The following is a 22,824-nucleotide window of genomic DNA, read 5'->3' as shown; positions in this document are numbered from 1 at the left end:
CAGCCGATTTAACTCACCGGTCCTCATCGATAAAGTTTCACGTGTCCGGTAACTCTCCACAAGCAGAAAAAAAAGAGGATCTTAAAACGCAAGTTGCTAGTTCAAAGTTAGGACTTAACTAGCAGTTAAGAAATAGATTGTATAGCCTATTTACATGTTTATCATGGATGCATGTTATGCATTATCTGTGTGTGACAGGGCTGTGCCAGGGTGGGCCTGAGTGCAGGGACTGGTATTGGTGTGTCCTCAGCACTGGTCAGCAACCAGAACTCCAACAATGACAACGACAACAACAACAACCACCACCACCACAATAATGAGGCCAACCTGCCTCCTGCTCCTCCACCTGTCAACAACATCAACAACAACAACATCAACAACCAAAGACAGCAGCAGCCACCGCCACAGCAGCAGCACAATGGCAAGTCCCACCTGCATTCTTATTCAGTGGTGCAGCCGCAATCACAACACAGCAGCTCATACTATCCTGGATTTTAGCATCTGAATTATTTAGAAAGCTTCCCCTTTTCATGTTTTCTTTTGTTATTGACTTAAGTTGAATTTTTAAATAAAAGTTATAAACAACAATCTTTTCAAAACATTTCACAGAAACCTAGCAAAGGCAAATATTCCACATGTTGCAAAAAGAAGCACACCTGAATCCTGTCTGGGATTATTAGTGCTCTGTACAAATGTGAAGTGAGTCAGAGTCATGGCAATTTCAATTTGACATGTTACTGATGTGCCACCTAAAAGCCAGAAACCAAAGATTTGAAAGCAGTGTGTTTAGAAGATTGCCTTCAGTTCTGTCAACAGGTTTTTAAGAGATCATGTTAATGGACAAATAAACAAATGGGACCAGGGTTCTACTCGGTGAAGGTGAGTAAGGCGTTTTGTTTGTTTACACAGCACCAGTGGAGGTAAATGGGATTGAGGATGAAGAGGAGGAAGAAGAGGAGGAGGTAATGCTGGAGGAGGAGAACATGGAGGCTGAGCCTCAAATGGATCTGAAAGGAGCAGAAGGGGAGGTGAGAGCTGAACAAGCTGACGTGGCTCCAGGGCCCAGTCGTCCAGCGGGAACACCACAACTTCCTGATGAGGAGCAAGCAGGTTTGGAGCTGCTCTGTTTTCATAATTAACAGAGGTTATGAAAAGTGTTGTAGACAAAAAAAAACTGTTTCTGTGCTCATACGTACACTCTTAACTTCCCATTTTATAAAATCCGAAAGCTTTACTTTAAAAAATGATGTCTGCTGATATGTCCTTCACACTTCCAGGTCCAAGTGGTTTAGTCCAGCAGTGCAGACCAGCTGGCGCCACGGTTCCGAAGCCCCCACTGGTCATCTCCGACTCGGACAGTGAGGAAGAGGAAGGCCTTGTTTCAAGGCTGATGCCAACTTCCTGTTTGCAGCCGCCAGCTTCCTGTACAGAAGGTGTCAGCACAACACAGAACACACCCAGCACGCCACCACAGTGTGTTTGCTGGGCATACCATAAAATGTCACATTAGGTTGTTGGTGTAGCCTGGGATCAGTAACACAGCTACAGTATGAGGAGCATATGTGAGAGTAAAAAGTCTGACCTTTCTTGTTCAATTTATAAAAAAAAAATAAAAGTGTAAAACCATCCAGCATATGGCCAAACACACAAATATGTGGCTGAAAGAACAGAAGAAACACACCTAAATTTAAAGAAATGAAAAGCACAAGAGCTTGTTTTTTTTAACGTGTGTGTATGTCTGTGTGTTTCAGGTAAAGGTAAGACTCCTCTGAGGCGGAGCAACAATGTGGCTGTGTCAGTGGCAGTCTCGGGAGATCAGACAAAGCCTCAGGTGTTAGAAAGCAGCTGTGAGAAGAGCTGTCAGGTGACCAGCGACCAGATCAAGGCAGATATGAAGGCTGCTGCTGACAACAGCAGGAGGACTAGCGGTAAAGGATCTGCTACTGAAGCTGTGGAGACTACTGCAAGATCTAGGGCTGACAGTGGGACCGTTCGGGGCACTGGGAGTGCTGGGGCAACAGCAAGGACTGGAGTGAGGCCAGTGACTGGATCTGTGGGCAGGGTAGGACCTGGAGCAGCCACACCCAGGCAGATGGGTGGATGTGGGAGGACAGTGGTGGGGACCAACCACAGAGCAACCGCAACCACTGACAGAGCGACAGGAACTGGCAGGACTAATGACAGCACAGAGGGCCCCTCTGGAGCACAGACGGGGGACAGTTGCACAACGGAGACTGGGCTGAGGCACAGCTCTGGTCCTGCCTGTGTGGACAGTCTGGAGCCCAGAGGTGCTGCTGTAAACCATGCTTCCAGGAGACCAACACTGCTGTCTGGACAGAGAGAGCAACAACCTGCCAGTTCAGGTTCCCAGCAGGGCCAGGCCAGCGATGAGGACTTTATCCCTAGACGTCCTTTGACCCGATCGTGCACTCGTATGTCATCTGATTCCTTGATATCGGAGACAGGTAAGACAGAACACGGAACACATTTAATATGTATCCACTAAGCGGGAAGTGCAACTAAAGTTGTGTTTATGTTTAGTTTCAAACGTTTGGGCCTGTGGTTTCAAGCTCAGTGAAGTGGCAGTTGTGCAGTCAAAAGTTACGAAGCCAAAGCAAACTTTGGCAGCTGAAGGACCGCTAACATTAAAGGTCCCATGGCATGAAAATTTCACTTTATGAGGTTAACATTAATATGCGTTCCCCCAGCCTGCCTGTGGTCCCCAAGTGGCTAGAAATGGTGATAGGTGTAAACTGAGCCCTGGGTATCCTGCTCTGCCTTTGAGAAAAAGTAAGCTCAGATGGGTGAATCTGGAATCTCCCCCTTATGTTGTCATAAGGGGCAAGGTTACCTCCCCTTTCTCTGCTTTGCCCGCCCAGAGAATTTGGCCCACCCATGAGAAAGAGAGAGACATCATGGCTCGCAAACGAGCGAAGCATGGCAGTTGGTCAAGGCCACACCCCCACTCTCCACCTTTCCCCCCCCCCCCTTTCTCCTCCTCAATAGCATTTAAAGCTACAGACACAGAAATGGCACATCCTAAGGAAAGCTCATTGTGGGACTGGCTCTACTGGCTGTAATTCTGCACCAAGGCTGAATTTCGGGAAAGAGACTTCAGATACAGTATTAGGTACCACTAAGGCCCATATAAAAGCATCCAAAGAGCACCATGTCATGGGACCTTTAACATTAGCTGTCCCCATGAAACTCCCAGCTATGCTCCTATAACTCTTGACACAGTTAGGAAACAAGAACTAGCTAACTGATAATCTAAGGATTTTGTCTCAGTGGATGTCAATTTTAAATTCATGTTAAAGCAGTATTTCCCATCATTTATTCAATTCTCAACAGCAGCCTGTCACTCCCTTTCTACTAATGTTACTAACGGTCTCTCTACCGTAGCCTCGTGACCTAAGATCTCACAATGCCTTGTGTTGCTCACTTCCGCTAACTTTATTGTTCATCAGACGTGATGTTACAAAAGCATTTTGTTTTCACCAAGGCCAAGGCGAGAAGGGCCAGATTTGCTAACGTTAGCAAACACCTTTTTAAAAATACACATTCAAATAGTAATTTCACTTAGCTGATTAGTTTTGATTTTTTTCTTTTTTTACTATTCAAATTATATTCGACTTCCGGAATTTGTTCCAACAGCACTAGTTAGTATGGACGGAGATCAGTACGGATACTGTTAAGAAACGGTTATAAAACGCTCATGAGGACGGAGATTGTTTTTAAAATGAAATTCAAGTAGTGTGGATGTAGCCTAAGGCCCCAAATACACAGGAGTTTTTGAGAGCTGGGTTTTTACCGCCTCAGTTCTCAAAAACAATCCTGTCCACCATTGTTGTAGTCAAGATCACCTAAACAGAGACCAAGTCAGAACCAAGACCAGAGTGTATCGAGACCGAGACAAGAACAAGACTAGTAGTACTACAACACTGCCATCCACATAAGCCCAGTTTTACACAATTCAAGCACTGTCGAGAACTTGCCTAATCAACAGGTGGCGAAATAACCCTAACCCTAAAGCCGTGTTGGCCAATCAGAAGCCTGAAAAAAACCTATTGCAGCAGGATACCTGGCTGCAATGGCGCATCAACCGCTCCGTAGTGCATTCTTGGGCTGGGCAGTATATCAACCTTTTATGGTATATTGATATATTTTTAGACGAGATATGTGATACAGACAATACAGCAACAATTTGCATGAAGCTCAACAACACAACACACACAACAACACGTGGCTTGTGTAACAATTTACATGGTTAGCCAGACTAGGTCTGAAGACTAAACGTTTAAAAAAAGAAAAAGATTTTCATTGAATTTACCCAACCTCTGTACTGTAGTCTGCTCCTTATCTCTGCTTAAGGCTAGCTGCTCGAGGCTACATTTGCTACTACTAGCATGACGTACCTAAATGTACGAAATTGCATTGTGGGTAATGTAGGCACAAAGAAGAAGAATGTGTATGATAAAGACCACGCCTCTGGTTCTACTGCATCGATTTTGATCATTACTTTTTCTAAAGTGTCAAAGTGTCCATGTCAACTGACCATGTAATAGGAGGGCAAAGCTAAATCCATGCAGTACACTTTAAACTGTGTTGCCTACAGCTGTTCTAAAATAGTTAGCTTCTGTTTTTGCAGTTAAATACAGTAATATTCACACTTCTGAGTGTTGCTTACTTTTGTATTGTTCAAGATGATACCTTTGCTGTTTATGTTAAGATCTTTCAAGTGCCAGGCCTCGAGCAGCAGTGAGGAGGAAACGAATGGCTGACAAATCAACCAGCACCTCCGACCCGGTCACTGAGGACGACCACATACAGGTACACACTAGCGGTTGCATGACTTCAGAATTTTTAAAGTCAACTCTGATGTGATGAAAGTCGACGTCGACTAATCGATGATGATGTCATTGACATTTATTTCAGTCATTAGCCTAATAAAATCACAGAAGGAGGGAATGCTTTGCATTCTTTACCTTTTTTTTTTTTATTTTTATTTTTATTTTTTTACCCTTTTTAATATCAACCCTTGAATTGGAAGAGGCTTGCTTTGTGTAGCTTAGCCTTTCTGGCATTTTACAACCTGTCCAATTTATCAGCAAGTGCTTTTGCAGGGTGCTTAACTAACTAACTAACTTACCCATTTTCAGTTTGTGCTATAACGCACTACTCACACTACTGGGTTTATGAGCGGTAACTTTATGCACAAGTCCCGGTAATCTCCCGGATCTTTTTCACAGCAGACATTTTGACTTGTCAGAGTAGGAAAAGCACAGCTGAAATTGATAACCTTAACATTTTAAATTCCCATATTAAACTTGTTACAAAGTGATTTTCAAAGTGCAATATTGTTAAGGCTTTTCTCCCCTTGGGGGAGCCAAAGTGTTGCTGGTGGAGCTCCGAGGGAGAGACCTGAGGTCAGAGGGACTTTTCCCTTACTTACTAAACATTGGAATGCAATGGTGAAACTATTGCGTTTCTGTTGTAAATGCTTTTAGTGGACAAAAACTATGTGATGTGGGCTCCATTGAGCCAGGATGCACACGCGAGGGAAAGTCATCATTGGCTTTAAAAGTTGTATACTGTATGTCCTTTGTTAGTGTGATTGACATACTGAGTTGCTTTTGTTTGTGCAGATTTTGTCTCTGAAGAGTAAGAACCTGGTGGGCATCACTCTGACCAACTGTGGAATCACTGACCTGGTCCTCAAAGACTGCCCCAAGATGATGTTCATTCATGGTAACAGACCGACAAGACACAGACATTTGATGACTCCTGTAGATGTTTCATTACTTCACTAAAGATGAACTAATAATCTTCAACTAAAAACTCTTGCAGGAAATAAAAGTGACCACAGTTCTGATTTGCCTTAAGCCATGATTATACAGTGTAATCTTTTGGAAAAACATTAGAATCTCCAAATATCAAAACATTAGTATGCATGTCCTGATTGTCCTCTACTATTGCATTTTGGAAAATGTAATGATAAAATCTTAGCTCCAGTGCCTTCAGTTTCAGTTGCATGGGGTGCTTTGGTCTTGGTTAACTTACTTGTAATTCTAGTAACGGTATTGGTCTGATGAATCGTCACGGGGTTTCCAAAAACTGTAATCTTCCAGGGACCATGAATTATGTAATTATGTATACACTGACTGATGAGCGACTGACCATGGGTGCCATTGTCATTCTGACAACAATAAAACAACCAATTCGTTAGAGAGCGTTGTACAGTATAAATTATTGAATTAATCTTTTTATAAGGAGACCTAATAAAGTTGCAAATGTGAAAATGACACAATGGCAATGACACCACATCACCCACACTGCACCGCCTGCTGCCTGGTTTAATAAACCGCTCAGTTTAGCAGACTTAGACATAATTGTAGTGTAGTAACCTGTGTTGATATAAATGAGTCAAACATGGGGAGAATACGTGTTCATTACTCTCCTTTTTAATACTGGTCTTGGGTTTAAAGTATCTATATAAGCATTCAGTCCCACAGTGTTTCTTTTGTGATCTCTCTCTCTCTCTCTCTCTCTCTCTCTCTCTCTCCCCCTCTCCTCTCCCTCTCCCTCCCCTCCCTCCCTCCCTCTCTCTGTAGCTACCAGATGTCGAGTGTTGAAGCAGCTGCGAGTAGAAAGTGCCCCCATAGTGAACAGGTTTGATTACGCTCAGTGTAAGAAGCTGGACATGGAACAGGTCCTGGATCAGATACTGAGAATGCCTCCTGAGAGGAACCGCATCATCTACATGCGCCCTATGCACCAGGTTGGTAATCTGTGATGTCATACCGCACAGCCCCTCAGTGTTCCTGACAATTTGTCTCAGTGACCTCCATCATAAAAGAGACTGTCCTGTCTGTGAAACTGTTGACAGGAAACCTTAAACTGCAAACAAGCTCAGTTATACTCTTTCTATCTAAGTGTAGAATTATATTTAGGAATAAAAAAAAAGAGAGAAATAAATTCAGAACAGAAGTAATTACTGTATTTACAGTATAAACAACCGTTTCTAACTAACATTTCTATTTTTATACATAGACAATAACACGGAGTAATCCATTAAATGTACATTTTTATTCCACAAGATAACGAGACAAAATTTGATAGAAAACTGACCACGGGATGTTTTATGCAATGAAGATTTTTAGCCTGTCTAGTAATTATGGAAATCGGAATACCGTAGTTCACAAAATAATGTCTAAAACTAAGGTAAATCTGTTTAAAACAACTGTACAGATTTGAAGAATGTTAATAATCAATAACTGCAATTTAAAAAAAAAAAAAAAGTGTACTTGGTGTAATATATAGATTTACATTTGTATGCTGTTGAGGCATGGGATGTCAATCCGGACGCAGCCCATACCTCGTGTTATGAATACAGTACCTTATGGAGTGTAATGTTTTCTATTTTCAAATACATTTTCTATTCAACAATAAATTGTTAGTGACATTAAATATACAGTAGTGGTGTAACTGGCCGTTGTTGATGTGGGAGCTGCGGTGGAAACAGAGTGAGACTGCGTCGTCTCTACGGCTCGTTCACAGTAATTTAGGCCAAAAGCAGTCACACTCCCTCTGAGACGTGCACTTCCTCTGGTGACTGACAGGTTTGGGAGGGGAGAGGGAGGTAGGAAGGGTTTTTATTTTGTTTGGGGAGTGAAATGTTCGAACTAAATAAAGTGTAAATGGGAAAGGATAGGTTTGGAATTATTTTTACAAATGAAATTCATTTTTTGTTATTAGCGAGAGAGTAGGCTACCGAAAAGAAGAAAATAAAAAGTACCAGTACTGAATTCCAGGTACCAGTACAAAAGTTGACCAGGAAAACCGTGTATACAAATGTATGTTGCTTGAAAGTTCTTTTGTTATTGCCAAGTGTTCAACACCTCTGAGCTTGATTAGAAATCAGAGGCGGACCTTTAAGTGATAAGTTTGAGAACCCCTGAACCCCCTCATACAGGCATAGCAAAGGTCTCTGCACTCACTGGAACACTTCTCTCTCTCTCTCTCTCTCTCTCTCTCTCTCTCTCTCTCTCTCTCTCTCTCCCCCCAGATTGACTCCGTAGCATTGGAGCGTCAGCTCTTCCAGGGACCCTATCCCTATCACATTGCTATAGTGCACGAGTTCAGCAACCCTCCAAATATACGCAACAAGGTTCGCATTCGCAGCTGGATGGACACCATAGCCAACATCAGCCAGTGAGTAATATCTCTGATAACGGGGGCATTTTGCCAGAAATCAATCACTTTCTAACCTCACGCCTTTGGATGAACAGATTTTTTTTTTTTTTCCTACATAAGAGCGTGTTAGTCTTAGTTTGAACATGATCATAAACTGATCTCTGTATGTCTTTGTCTTTCTCAGAGAGTTGATCAAGTATGAGTTCTTCCCTGAGGCCACCCGGACAGAAGAGGATGTGAAGAAGTATCCCAAATACCCCTGGGGCCGGGACATCTATACACTGGAGGGTAAGACGGTCACGACTACATTTCCCCTCACAGATTTCTAGTTTACCACTGAAGGTAGTAGATATGCAGATACTCCTTTGAATGTCATATTGTGTATGGTGCGCTTTTAAGGAGCTGGACAGTGTTGGATTTGAACTGAAACAATGACTCTTATACCACTTTCACACCACCTACCTGGGTTGGGCTAGGGTTGTCTGATCAGGGTTCAACCCTCCTTTTGGAAATTCAAACCAAGCCGGTCTACACGGGTATATCCCTGTTCAGGACATCACAGATCACCTGGGCCAACCCGGGATCAATGCATAACAATTACCTAAAGTCAGGGTTTGTACATTTTGAAAAAATCTGGAAAAGTTATGGAATTTGAAAATGGCAATTTCCAGGCCTGGAAATGTTTTGGAAAACGAAAAAACACCCCAAAAGTTTTGTAAAAGTCATGGAAATTTGTTTCACCCATTGCAATTCAACTGAGAAATGTATCCCGTTTGGGCAAATCATGTCGCACGCTTCCTTGTGTCTGTCGCGCGGAGCCCAGACGGCATTTTGCGTTGGCAGTAGCCTACTGGGGTTCTTTAGGCTACAGCCCCGTTACTTCAGCATTTCATCTCACTAGCCAGTGTGTGCAGCGCTACAAAGCTGCAGGAATAAAACACGCAATAAAGATACTGGTCATGATGACCCGACAGCTCAGTCGTAGGGAGTTGGGTTGGGAACCGGAGGGTCGCTGATTCAAGTCTCCGTATGGACCACAGTACGGAGTGAGTGTGGATTGGTAGCTGGAGAGATGCTAGTTAAGCTCAAAGTGCTCTTGAGGAAGGCACTGTACCCCACCCAACTACTCAGGGCGCTGGTCCAGCACTGGCAGCCCACTCACTCTGATGTGTGTGTGCGTGTGCGCGTGTGTGTGCACGCGTGCGTGTTCTAACAGAGTGTAAATTGTAATTTCAATTACAAATCTAAATCACAAATAAAAAAAACACTTCTCAGATGATTTGTGTTTCCTCCTCTGCATATTTATTGCAGCAGCTGTGGAAAATCAGTTCCTTTTTAGAATGAGCTTGAAAGACATGGCCATATTTATTATGTGGTTGCAAATCCTTTGATGACTCGCTGAAGCCTCGAGCCCAAAGACATCATGCAGCTCCTGTTGTAGCTAATTTGTACAATAATACAATAGTGTTATGAATACAAAACGTTTTTTTTAAGTGTAAATAAATTGTCGTACTGTAGTTACAGTAGTGTAACGGACCGCCCCTACGGTTCAGCACGCATGTGAACCGCGGGATTAATTCCAAGTTTAACCATCATGGTCCGATACCATTAGCGCTATACAGCGGAGCGTTCAGATCCAGTCAAATCAGCGGCAGCCGCATGTGTATTATATGTATGTATGTATGTATGTGTATATAAGTGTGTATACAGCGTAGACATACACGTGGACAGCTCAAAATGGGTAAAGATAACACGCCATTTGGCTTTAGGAAAGTGGCGTGTATGTTTACACAAAACGACCCAAAAAAAACGACCAAGCAGTACACCTTGTGGAAGATGTGTTCTATTATGAATTGCTAGAAGAGTACTGTGCATTAATAAATAAAGCTAAACATGTTTTAGATGCATCACATGGAAGAAAAAAAGAGAAGAATTTATAGTTTTAGTCCAAAACGAGTTGAATGGGATGACTAAAGTGACAAGATTATACCCGAAACAAGCCAACCAACCAGCTGGCAGACTGGAGGCACATGATGTGTTTTTCAGAGTCCTTAAACCTTTTAAAGCTAACAGTCTCGTATGATGTTATTGTTCAGGAGTGGTGGATGGCGCTCCCTACAGCATGGTAACCGACTTCCCCTGGCTGAGGACTCTGAGAGCAGCTGATCCCAACAGCTACGCCCGCTATGACTTTGAGGACGATGAAAGCAGTGAGTGCAGTCAATACATCCACTTGTCCTATCAGCAGACACTCTGTGGTTGTTCTCCAAATGTACACAATTCTTGGTATTTACCATAGACTGTAAAAAAGAAAAAAAAAAAAAAGACGTCTCTCCACTTCCTCCCACTGCACAAAATCGAAGCCAAAATATCCCAGATACATCTTGTTATTTTGGAGCCAGAGTCTGTGCAGTAGTGATCGGGCGGTGGAGCCGCAGTATCAAAGTCCTGCGCACACACCGGCCCGACCAATCACAGCTGTCAATCATGACGTTTCACCACGTTGTTATAGCATCAAGTAACTTAATAAAATCCAAACTTATCAGGAAAATGAACACTTGAACAAACATCACCATGATCAGAACTACCTAAAATGCCTTTTGTTTGGCCCACATCCTGTCCGCTAAAGTGGAGGGTGCAGGGTTTATTATGTATACTGCAGACAGCCACCAGGGGGCGATCGAGATGTTTTGGCCTCACTTTTGCTGTCTATGCATCAACCCCTGATATTTACCAGTAGGGTTGGGTACCAAAACGCGGTGCCAATATGGCACCAATGCCGACTTAAACGGTAGTAACGACACCGAACAAGAACGAAAATTTCCGTGCCCGGACTTTACGCTACACTCGACAGCAGGTAACATTAGCCTACCTTTAGCTAGCAGCTGGATTAAAACAGCTAACGTTAAACAGTGTAAAGTGTGACTGTATTCACCACTGTAGAGGATTCCAACACCGGGAGCTAACAGTCTGCTCTGCAGCGCAGCAGCTGCCGGAAAACAAGACAGACGGTACGTTCACTTAAAACAGGTAGCCTTGTGGTGCATTCAAAGTTATTGTAAAATACCCTTTTTCCATCTGGTGGTTGTTTTTGTCATTCAACAGCAATTTACTGGTGAAATAAGTTACTGTTAGAAGTTATAATTATTGCATTATTATTAAATCTTTAATTTTGACCATATGGCCTTAGCAATAAACAAGCCGTTCTTTAATGTCGCCGACTGTTAAGTACACTTCTTTTTTTTTTTTTTTTTTTTTTTTTTTTTTTTTTTATTAAAAAGTATTGGTTCAGGCACCGTTTTAAAAATATCTCTTTAGCGCCGGTATCGGAAAAAACTGAAATGATACCCAACCCTATATATCAGTGACTATAATTTGTCCCTGTAACCGAAAAAAAATACGAAACCTGATAATTTAAGCACTTTAAATGTTTTCCTCTCTGTTGTGTCGTGTGTCAGCCACCATCTATGCACCCAGGCGTAAAGGCCAGCTGTCAGCTGACATCTGCATGGAGACCATCGGGGAAGAGATCTCAGAGCGCCGACAGAGCAAAAGAGGAGTCTTTCAGAGAGTGGTGGTCCTTTTCCTCCATCACTGTGATACACCAGGAGAACCTGTGGATGATGACTACATCTAGACACCCCAAAACACTCCTCTGCCCATCACATCAAGAGCAATCTCAACACCTGACAGTCCTGCAGCACTGCCTGAGTTCCTGACTGAAAACACTATTTTTTTTTTTTATGGTTTTATTTGGAAAAGAGACATAGAGATGTATAGTCTGTTTGGATGAGGTTACCAATATAACCTAAAACATTTACGAGCACCCTAGAACTATAAATTCTCAAATAAAAGCAGACAGAAGCAAGTTAAAAGAAAACAAATCTTGCGACGGTGGACATAACTCAATCTCTGCTCAAATGGTAAATTCAGCATGAGTTAGATTTTCATTTAACAAATGAAAACATTTGCTTTCAACATAAGGTAGTTAGAAATAAAGGCCGTCTCTAATATAGTCTTGTTCCAAATAAGGTCCATTATTGGCTCTAGTGTTTTCAGCTGCTTGTCTTGTCTATCATGCAGAAAAGGATTATGCTGTTGGTCTGATCTTTCACCTGTCCACTGCTACAGTCTGCCTACCTCTGTACCACACATGACCAATCAGACAGAAATTGCCTTAGACAGAAATGTCAAAGAAAATATGCTTTTTTTAAATTAATTTTTTTAAGGTTTTTTTTTTTTATTTATTTTTTTACCTTCAACATGCCGAACAGTGGGTGGTTTTGAAAGGTGGACGGTATTTGTCATGGGTTTGCATTTTACTTCAGCAAGCACTAAATGGGGGGGAGGGGGGGAAGAAAAAGATGTTCAGTCCACTTGGAGTTAAAAAAAAAAAAACATGTTGATTAACTTCCCTAAAATAATTTTTGCAAAAAAGTCCTCTTTGCACGTTAGGCCCATTTGGATAAAGCTAAACGCCCCACCGCCAAAGAACTAACTCCTGTTTATTGAAACTGATGATTCCGATGAACTCCATTGTGTAACTCCCATTCTCACTCAACCAGCCTGACCTGGAAACCAATTACAACACAAATATAACGTGTCCTACATGGCTTTGTCATGTTAAGATGCTGTAGCATCTGACTAAGCAGCATAAAGGGAGCTATTGTAACTGCTGCAAAATACTACATTGGCTTCGTTGCAGTTGATCAGTTCTCAGCTTTCACAATGACCAAACAAAATGCTTTGGATTGGATAGCGTAGCCCTGGTCAGACATGCCCAAAAATATAAGAATAAACCCATCTAAAGCTACGTTTAGTTGCTCTGCTGTCTATCATCATCATTATCGTAAGCTGGGAGGTCCCTATGTGTTAGAGAGAAATTTACAACTGAGTTAATTTGCACAAACCGATGAATGTGCCATATTGAATAACCAGGGTGAACAAAGGATACCACAGTGTTAAAATGCAACTCAAAGCTGTGATTTTGGACTTCTGCAATGTTGACAGGATGTTTCACATAACGATGCCACTGAACATATCTTCCTAGTTGGCTGTTGGAGCAGATAATGTGGCTTTATTTTGTTCCTGACACCAGCTTGTGTTATGTTGATTTTTGATCCATGGCAAGTTTAAAAAAAAAAAAAAGTTGAACAGATCCATGTGGGAATATTAGATTTGAGTTCTGAAATAAGTCAGAATTTTGAAGGTGAGGGGGAGTTTGAATTATAAGAATATACGCCGAATTCTTGGACTTTGTGATTTTTAGACTTTATGTTTTATTTAATTTCTTTTTTCTAACTTTGTTCTCATGAGTTCTGAATGTTTTTCTCATTTTTCTCATTCTTATTCCCATCTCCCTACGGGGATTATGTAAGGATGGGTCAGTGTCATACACATTCATACAGTATGTATCACTAGGATACAGCTGATGACAGAAATTTCTCAAAGGGGAGAAATCGGAACAATACAGAAAACCAAGACGTAACAAATACACTTAATCTCTTCTGTAGCACGCAAAATTGGGGGGGAAAGATGTAGTTGTAGTCTGACTCAAAGAACTGTACACATCAGCTGACCACTCAGCCTCAGCCTGTCTTCCCTTTATCCAAATCTGTGTGATGCTCTTCGAGACAGATAGAGATGCCATGTTCTAGTATTTTTGGATCTGCCCTCAACCTCTCGTCCGAAAAGAGTTGTATCATGAACTGAACCATCTTACCGTTTTTGTTTTCGTGTTGAGAATTTATTTTCATTGCAAAGGGATTAACACCCCAAAAGGTGCTGGATTACTTTTTTCCTCTTCTTGAGGAATCCGATTGGTTGGCTTAGACAGGATTTCGTTGGTCATGTATATGGACAGCTCTGCCCTGTATGACTGTATGCAGTGGATAGAACGGATTTGTCTAGGTTCAGGATGTGGGTATTACTCAAATATGGTAAAGGCTTTGGGTTCGGAAAGATGAGCAACTTCATTATGGATTAACTGTGAATGTTCACTATCAAAGGATCTGAAAATTCTTTTTGGCAGGTTGAATGGACTGAACACGATGCGAGTCCAGCCTTCTGTTTGTGTATTGACCACTGTACAGATGTCATGGATGATGATGATATGCTTCCATGGTGTTTATATGTTTATAACAAAAGATTATTTCACATATTGAAAAATAAAATTACTAAAAATAACTTTTGTTGTTACATGTCCTCATTTCTGATTCTCAACTTGACTGTGGGCTTGATAACTGACGAGTTATATAAAGCTATACTTTTCCCTTAGTTTTGAGTTGTTAAATGAAAAATGTTTCACTTCCAGCCAGCTGATTAAAACTAATTAAAACTTAAAAAACTAATCAGCAGGATTTGAGTATTTCCAATTTTTGGCACCCCCAAGTGGTAGTATTTAAAAAAAAATAAAAATAAATAAAGACTGTGGCAAACAGGCACATACAGAGGCACATGTTACTCCAGCCCCAATCCGCTCAATGCTATCTATCAGTTTGAGACAGCACCTTCCAAATCAGGGATACCAACATGGATATGGATACATTTAATGTTCTGGGGCTTGGACATAGAGAAGAGAAGCTGGAGGATTATTGGAAACTCCTTCTGATTAGTTGTTTTCATATTAAATCTAATCTCAGAGATAGTAACAGAAATTCCATTACATTGTATTTAGGTGGGCGCATTATTAATGAGCCTTTATATCGATAAAGCGGAGGATGTTTACAATAAAATGTGTTGTCACGGGCGCCCGGGTAGCTCACCTGGTAGAGCCCATACCATATAGAAGTTTACTCCTTGGTGCAGCAGGCTGGGGTTTGACTCCGACCTGCGGCCCTTTGCTGCATGTCATTCCCCCCTCTCTCCCTGTTCATGTCTTCAGCTGTCTTATACAAATATTAGGCCTTTATACAAATTTAAAAAAAAAAAAGCGTGTTGTCACAGTTGACAATGAAATAGTTTTTCCATGCACAAATCTGTTGATGACTTTTTTTGAATTTCCAATTTAGCATAAAGCCTGTAGGCTCAGGTTAGCCTTAATGTCTGCTGGTTATTCACAGAGGAGCTCAAAAGTATTATTTGGATTAAATGAAATCATCAGCAACTCCCTCATAACGGCTCTAACGGGAATAGCCCTGCGTAAACGTCGCTCAGTGGCACCACACGAGAAAAGCTTAAGGAAATGTAAACTACACTACCTGCTTTGGTCTCTGCTGCCATTGCACCTAGCGGATCCCTGAGTGGCTGCTCTCTATAGGGCCATTTCCTTTTCAATCAATATAACTGATGAAGTCATCATTTCAGTGAAAACGTTTGCATCCTCGTTCACTTGTGATGCCTTTGCCTGATTCAAATGTTATCATCGAGGGTCTGAATGTCAAACTGCTTAAAACATCCGTGTTTTAACTTGCTTTGAGCCAACTGTTAATGATAGAATTACAGCGCAGCGTGGAGCTGACAGAAAGCAGACGCAAGCAGCTGTCGAAACAGAGCAGATCTACCTGGACACACCGTTCTAATTCTGGCTCCACTAATCTCTGCTCTTCCTGCTTTGACAAGTTGTAGTGGAGTACAGCAAGATGGAGTCACACTCGCAGTCTCTGCGTGTGTCACACACACACACACACACACACACACACACACACACACACACACACACACACAAAATGTTTTAGTGACTCTGACTCCTCTACTGCTGTCAGCCAATGTAAACAGAGTGAAACTGCCCACAGCCTCCTGCTGTTCCAGTGGACTTCCTGTGACACTAAACAGCTTCTGTTAGGTCCTCACACCGTTTCTACACAACATGGGCTCTCATCTGATGTTAAGAATCATTTAGCAGGAAGCGATATACGAACACATTTCCTCTCATTTTTGTTCATATTCACAATGTGGTCTTGTGTTGTTAGTACACATTGATTTGTGAAATTCAATGTTTTCTTATATTTTTGTGACCAAGATTTTTATTTTTTTATTAAACATCTTTCACGTTCCATCAATTGTTTGTCCGACGCACAGAAACACGAGTTTTAAATGTGAGGAACATATCAAAAGCCAACACACATTAACATCATATCAATCCAATATAGATGATTAAGATTATTATATTTATATATTCGATTATTATGTTTTCTAATGGTTTTGTTTGTGTATGTTTTACTAATATGTGTTTTTGAACGCCAGTACTGACGCTCTGGAAAATCACGTTACTTTGTTTGACTTTATTTAAATATAAATAATCAACAGGGGAAGTTTAATGGAGATATCTGTTAGTTAAAATATTTCCCCTATTGACCTGTAGTGTCTCTTTAACATACAGTAGACTGCAATGGGAAACTGGCATTACTGATTTCATTATTTTTCAATACTTTCCACCACTTGGATTTTTTAGGACTATATAGAGGAGACTTTTATGAGACTAGATCAGTTGAAAGAGTTTCTGTTGCAATTTTTGTGGGGTCATGTTGCCTAATGCCGGTACTAAGAGACGGAGAGTCGGAGGGAGGCAGGGAGGGGGAAATAAATAAATGTAACATTTTGAAATAAAAGTCCGCTCAAGCATCATCAGAGTAGGGTTCCAAAACCGTAAATATTAATATTAACAGTCTTAGTATTCTGCTAAGAGTTTCTGTATATTTCAATATTGTTACTGCGGAAATCAGCACTTGCCATTATTCTGTTTTGAATGGGATTCGAATGTGAGTTGACGTGTAATAACAGCGTGTTTACATTTGAACAATGTGCTGTTCTGCAGTAGCCTGGTTGACACCAGACCCTTCTCAGGTGTAACTGAGAGTTGGTCTAGGCAAGCTTCATTCACAGCCCATTTCCAAAGGGGCGTCACCAACGGACGCCGCTCCAATGCCTCTGGGCGCAATTGGATAATCCTTCAACCAATCAGACCAACGATTCGGGTGATGTAGCAGCGAAAGCGGCATCAAAGGGTTGCTGAATGTAAACAAAAAGCTGCGCTATCGTCATTGTGTAAAGCCCGCCTCAACGGTTGCGATTGGTGCCTCGATTTGGAAAAATTGGAAATGGGCTTGAATGGGCTCTTGGCCAGACTGACTTGCAGAGCAAATCTCAAATATGCCAGAAGTTCGTCAGGGTTTTACCAGGCTAGTTCTGCAGGGGTTTTGTGAATGTGCGTAGAATGCATTTTGTGTGAAAGCAATAAAAAAGGATTGACAGTTTGGTCTTGCTCCTCCACACGGTGCGGAGCTGCAGAGGAAAAAAAACGTGCTCTGGTTTATTGGCATTTCTTTGAACCAATCACAATCGTCATGGGCGGCGCTAAACTCCACGCGGTGCCGCTGCAAAATAGCCTCGGGAAGGAACTTGTTTTTGGTGGAACGTGTGTACGTTCAAAAGTTGTTCTAGTCGTGCAACAGAAAACTCAGATTGGACAGATAGTCTAGCTAGCTGTCTGGATTTACCCTGCAGAGATCTGAGGGGCAGTTAACCATAGTCCTCACAAATCCACCGGAGTTTAGAACGCCAACACAAAGAAAGAGTAAGGTGACGGACATCGGCGAAAAGACATGCGTGCGGTGGAATTTCCCGCGACGCCGGAGCAATCCCAGAAGTGGAACGTCGAGGACAGACTAGAACACTATTCGCACGGGATTAGTATCATCTGGGGACCTTGTGTGATTTAGAAATAACCCTCCCAACATCTGCATTCGCAAGGGATAAGCGAAGCCTGCTTTAACTCGAGTTAAAGAGGGATGAAAAGGCGCACAGGAAACAAAAACCTTAAAAAAATGTTATATGACCCCGCCAAATCACAGACATGTCGATTCACACGGGACTAATATTATCACAGGACCTCGCTGTTCGGCAAAACATTTGGGGGGGAGTTTTTACTTGACAGATTACAGACGTGACGTGTGAATAGGGCTTATGTCCACATAGACTTGTGTTTCGCTGACTGTATGAAGAGTTTTGACAATGGGACTTCAGTTTTGACCAATGCATGTTAGCGATCAGAACTTGCTGTCAGTGTGATTACTTGACGGATTGATGACACAGGATCCACAGAGGTCTTCTTTTTGTTCTTAAATCCATGTTCTTAAATCTTAAATTTGCAATAAATCTAAAACAAAATGTAGTTTTCACCATTATTTGAGATGGTTTGAATCCGTTATGTACAGCCTTAGTATAAGACACACCTCTTCCATTAGTTTACTATGTGGTTAACTGCACATAATGAAGAGAGTTTGTAAAAAAAAAAATAGCTGCTGACTTTAACTATAACATCACAGAGCTGTTATCTAAGGGACTGTTCGTTATTTATTTCAGGGGCCACCGGAGGAGTTTTAGGATGTTTAGTCAAAATAGAAATGACCCTTCCTTCACCAGCAATACATTTTGGACAACCCTCCAAAATGATACATAAAAAAGGGATGACCCTCCCCAACAATTTATTGATGCCTTCTGTTCTGGTTTGTGCTTGGCAAAGATATACAGATGCCCTTTGTTTTTTTTGACTAAACCTCTGCATTCTCATCTTACACATCCCACTCCTCTGTTATGGTGTGGTGACCATTTCAGTAGATTTACATAACTAACATTGTTGTGGAAACGCAATAAGCATGGAAACTAAATGCACACTTCCTGCATTACCGCATTACTTAGAATAAATTACAATAAAACATTGAGACCATTCATCGAAGCACACTGGTTGCTATGGACTCGTCACTAGGCTTCCTCAGTCATTGTATATTTTAGCATAGGTAAAGCTGCCGAAGCTGAACATTATCCAAAACTCCATTTCTCAAACGAGCGTCAATTTGGGAGCTTGCATGCTTCCACTCCTTCCTTGTCAAATGCCTTGAAAAGGCTGTCGTTTGCACAATTTCACAAATAATCACCGGGACCGAAAGAACAGACTGATCTCATTAAGTGGCGTATGTATGACACGCCAATCCGTATGCCATTTTGGCGTGTTATCAAGACGCATAATCTCTTTTTAGCGTGTTTATCGACGCCATTTGGCCTCCAATGACCTCTTTACGTGTGAATTATCGCCGTAGCGAGTAGTATATAAGGATGGAAGTAAAACACAGGACTTTCATCCAGGAAAATTGGGATTGCGTCCCACGTGTGGCGTTTTTTTTTTTTTAAAGCCTTCCCCAATGTTCTTTTCCTAAACCCAACCGTTTATTGTTTTCCTAAGCGTGTGACGTTGGTCACCGTCATGTTTTTGTCTTTTTTTTGAGTTACTGAAGCCTTTCCCAATGTTCTTTTCCTAAAGCCAACCTTTTTTTTTTCTTTTTTTTTGTACACACGTGTGACATTGTTCTCGCAATAGCACGGCACGTTCTGGCGATAACACGCCACATGTATGTTTACATCCGCTGTATACAGCGTAGACATACATGTGGATAGCTAAAAATGCGTCCAGATAACACGCCATTTGGCTTTAGTGGCGTGTATGTTTACGCAAAGTAATGATGCCATGTTGGAAAGGATATTTGAGTCGGATATGGCTGCAGCCCATCTCATGCTCTCCTAACCTTAACCAGTCGAGGTCAAATGCCTAACCCCAACCAACTGACCACTATAGCCACGCCAAGTGGGTCTTGGTATGGCCATAGTGGGATTCATAATTTTGCCTCCTGGCTGGTGCTGTCCGCAAGCTTTGATTTTTCAAAATAAAAGCTTGCATCTGGTCCGCTATGTTTTCGTACGGTGTTTTGGATGTTTTTGAACTAAACAGTACAGCAATCATGCTAATGAATAAAATTATTTTTTCAGCAGATGTCTTAGCTACAACACGATGGAGCTAGCAAAGTAGTTTTATGTTTATATGTGTGAGCGGGATTTGTTCAGTTTGGGAAATCCCACAGTCTCTAAAGCTACAGCTCAAATTGTCTGGCTGACTAAACAAGGAGGGACCCATCTGCTAGCGATAGGTGCCAAGACTGAGAGAGCTACATGGAGCTACATGGATAAATATGTGCCAAACAAGCCACTTTGAAATTTTGCTGTTCTCATGAATACAAAACTTGGGTGACCCTCCCCCCTAGACTAAAAAAAATTGGATGACCCTCCCATCAACAAAGAATAAAAAGACATGACCCTCCCTTATTTTCCTCCGGTGGTCCATTCCATAAATACCGAAAGGTCCCTAAGTTCATTTCTTGGTACCCGATACTAGTAAGGTTGATTAAAATTTGACAAAACTTTGGCACTGTGTGCATCAACTCCAAATGATGCTGCAAAATGTGATGTATAGATAGTGCTACAACAACATGATGCATTTACAGTAAATGTCCATCACTATTTGTATTTTGAACAGGACGTGGATGTCTTAATATTCTTTACTATCAAAATAACAGATTTTGAGGACTGTGCAGCAAGGTTATAATAGTTTTTGAATTTTCGATGAGTTTTTATTTTATTTCAGTTTTGACTTTTCGGTTTCATTTTAGTTCAGTTTTAGTACGTTTTCAGAGCGTGTTTGCTAGTTTTACTTTAGTTTCAGTTTTTCAGTTTTTATATATTTAGTTTTAGTTTGCTTTTGTTAGTAGCAGATATAATGTCTCAGAACTATGTAGCTATATAAACATACTAAATACATAACTGGAGCCCTGTATAGGAATGGCCATGTTGTTTACCGTTTAATCTTCGCGCTACTTTAGTGTCTGATGTGAAGCAATTACAGCACAGCGCCATCTCCTGGAATGTCAATGTCAACTCTGTTCAAGTTCTGTAAAAAACTAAAACTGAAATGATTTGGATTTTAAGTAGTTTTTTAACCTGGCAATATAGTTTATGTTTTGTTTTATTTTTTCTTGAGGGTTTTAGTTTTAGTTGACTGACAACCCTACTATGCAGCTTTGGTGGTGGTCGAGATATTTGCTCTCTTAGAGCTTCATGGTTTTAAAATGGCATGTGAGTTGGGGCAGAGCATTGTGCTGTAAGTGTTTGAGACAAAGCACCGTCAGTGTCCAGTCCTCCCTCCAGAGCTGCATCCATGTTCCACCATCTTTTGCAAGGACTGGCAGATCTAAGAAGAACCAATCATGGCCCCAAACATTCTCTTGTACAGTACAGTATATATTTAAAAAAAAAACACAATCAAATCATTGCATCACTTGTGAGCAGAGGTACTGTAGAATTGATCTCATCTTGAATACATGAAGGTGCAGAACGTCGATCTGAATGCATGTCATTGCTGAAGGTTGCTGGGAGCAGCACAGAGCTAGATAAGAAGCTTGGCCTGGAAGACCCAGTTCAGTCGTTTTCTTTTATTGTCCTAAAAATAATACTATCGCAAATGTTACTTTCCCCATCTCTCATGAATTTCAAAGGTTTTTTTTACTTTGCGTGTAGAAGATCAGTAGATGTTTACTTAGTTTATACAGTTTAGTGGGAAGGACTCCTCTCCATATGAGGGAAAAGACTGCAAACACTCACTGGGAGATTTACTTCTGATGTGGACTCATTGTACATCTAGTAAAGGGTAATGTAAGTGTGTGTGTGTGTGTGTGTGTGTGTGTGTGTGTGTGTGTGTGTGTGTGTGTGTGTGTGTGTGTGTCCCTCCATGCTTGGTTGCTATCACTAATAGCCCAGTCTTGTCAGCTGCTGTAAACAGTGAACCATCTCCAAACATTACCTTATTAAGACACAAGAGACCGACCAGACAGAGAGGAGAGTTTGAATCTACCTGCCCCCCTTCTGTCTCTCACACATACATCTACTTTAAACTTGCTTTTAGCAATGTTCTGTTTGACTGGTGAGTACTATTCTATTCTAACCTGGAAAGATATAAAAAAAAGTCTTTTATAGGAGTGTCTTGGTCTTGCTCAAGAATGTAGCAGCACATAAAGGTTGCAAAACATGTTACAAACTCAGTGAATTAGATAAAATATTTCCAAATATTCCAATAAACTAGTTTAAAACCGACAGCTAGATCATCTCACTTATGGATAAGAGACAACGGTTTTAATAGTGGGCACGGAGACACTGTATGTTACTGAAGTTTTCTATCAGAAGCATGCTCCGGTGTGTGCACTTTAAGAACAGAGATTAGATATAAATGAATGGGGTGTAAATTCAGCCTAATTCGGAATGATTTACATAGAATGCCTGTCATACAAGCTTCACTAGTTTCAGCTCAATGCTGATCAAAGAGCCCAATAATCCACCAAATCAAACTGCTCCTATTGCGCGGCCAGTGGTTGTGGTATCTTTTTCAGCCAACATTCACATTCACTAGTGGGAGTTGAACTTTGTCTTAACAACAAAACTAGTTTTCTTGTTCGAATGAGAAAGTGAGAGAGCAAATGTTAGAGAAGGAAAAAACTGAGACGCAGACTTTCGCCTTCAGATTAGGACTGCAGTCTGGAAACATGTGAGAAGAGCAGGAAAAGGAGGCAAAAAGGGACTAAGGGAAGAAAATGGAACTAATATTCCAGGAGGGCAACTCCAGAAGCATGTGGCATGGTTTAATAACAATGACACGTTACAATGCCACCCCCTCCTCCCTGTCAAGTGCTGATGTGTCTATAGCAAGGGAGCTAAACACATTTTATGTAGTGTTATGCGGTGTAAATATCCTTTAGGCAGGTTAGGGCACCGCTAGTCTGGATCGACGATGGTTCACTTACCGGATCGTTCCGG

At 41.4% G+C, this 22,824-nt stretch overlaps 1 protein-coding gene across 1 annotated transcript in view; it reads left to right on the top strand.

Moving 5' to 3' along the window:
* fbxo38 (F-box protein 38) overlaps nucleotides 1-13,647 on the top strand; it is a 32,576-nt gene extending 18,929 nt beyond the window's left edge. Inside the window, exons 11-21 of the mRNA XM_028589314.1 lie at nucleotides 199-421; nucleotides 910-1,110; nucleotides 1,278-1,433; nucleotides 1,752-2,465; nucleotides 4,730-4,830; nucleotides 5,646-5,748; nucleotides 6,612-6,778; nucleotides 8,066-8,211; nucleotides 8,378-8,481; nucleotides 10,290-10,403; nucleotides 11,652-13,647. Coding sequence (XP_028445115.1) covers nucleotides 199-421; nucleotides 910-1,110; nucleotides 1,278-1,433; nucleotides 1,752-2,465; nucleotides 4,730-4,830; nucleotides 5,646-5,748; nucleotides 6,612-6,778; nucleotides 8,066-8,211; nucleotides 8,378-8,481; nucleotides 10,290-10,403; nucleotides 11,652-11,830 — 2,208 coding nt within the window. The 3' untranslated portion in view covers nucleotides 11,831-13,647. The remainder of the gene's footprint in view (nucleotides 1-198; nucleotides 422-909; nucleotides 1,111-1,277; nucleotides 1,434-1,751; nucleotides 2,466-4,729; nucleotides 4,831-5,645; nucleotides 5,749-6,611; nucleotides 6,779-8,065; nucleotides 8,212-8,377; nucleotides 8,482-10,289; nucleotides 10,404-11,651) is intronic.
* The last annotated feature ends 9,177 nt before the right edge of the window (nucleotides 13,648-22,824 follow it).

This window comes from Perca flavescens, chromosome 10 (assembly GCF_004354835.1).
Source record: "Perca flavescens isolate YP-PL-M2 chromosome 10, PFLA_1.0, whole genome shotgun sequence".
Classification (NCBI taxonomy): domain Eukaryota; kingdom Metazoa; phylum Chordata; class Actinopteri; order Perciformes; family Percidae; genus Perca; species Perca flavescens.
This window is presented reverse-complemented; position numbering and strand designations above follow the sequence as displayed.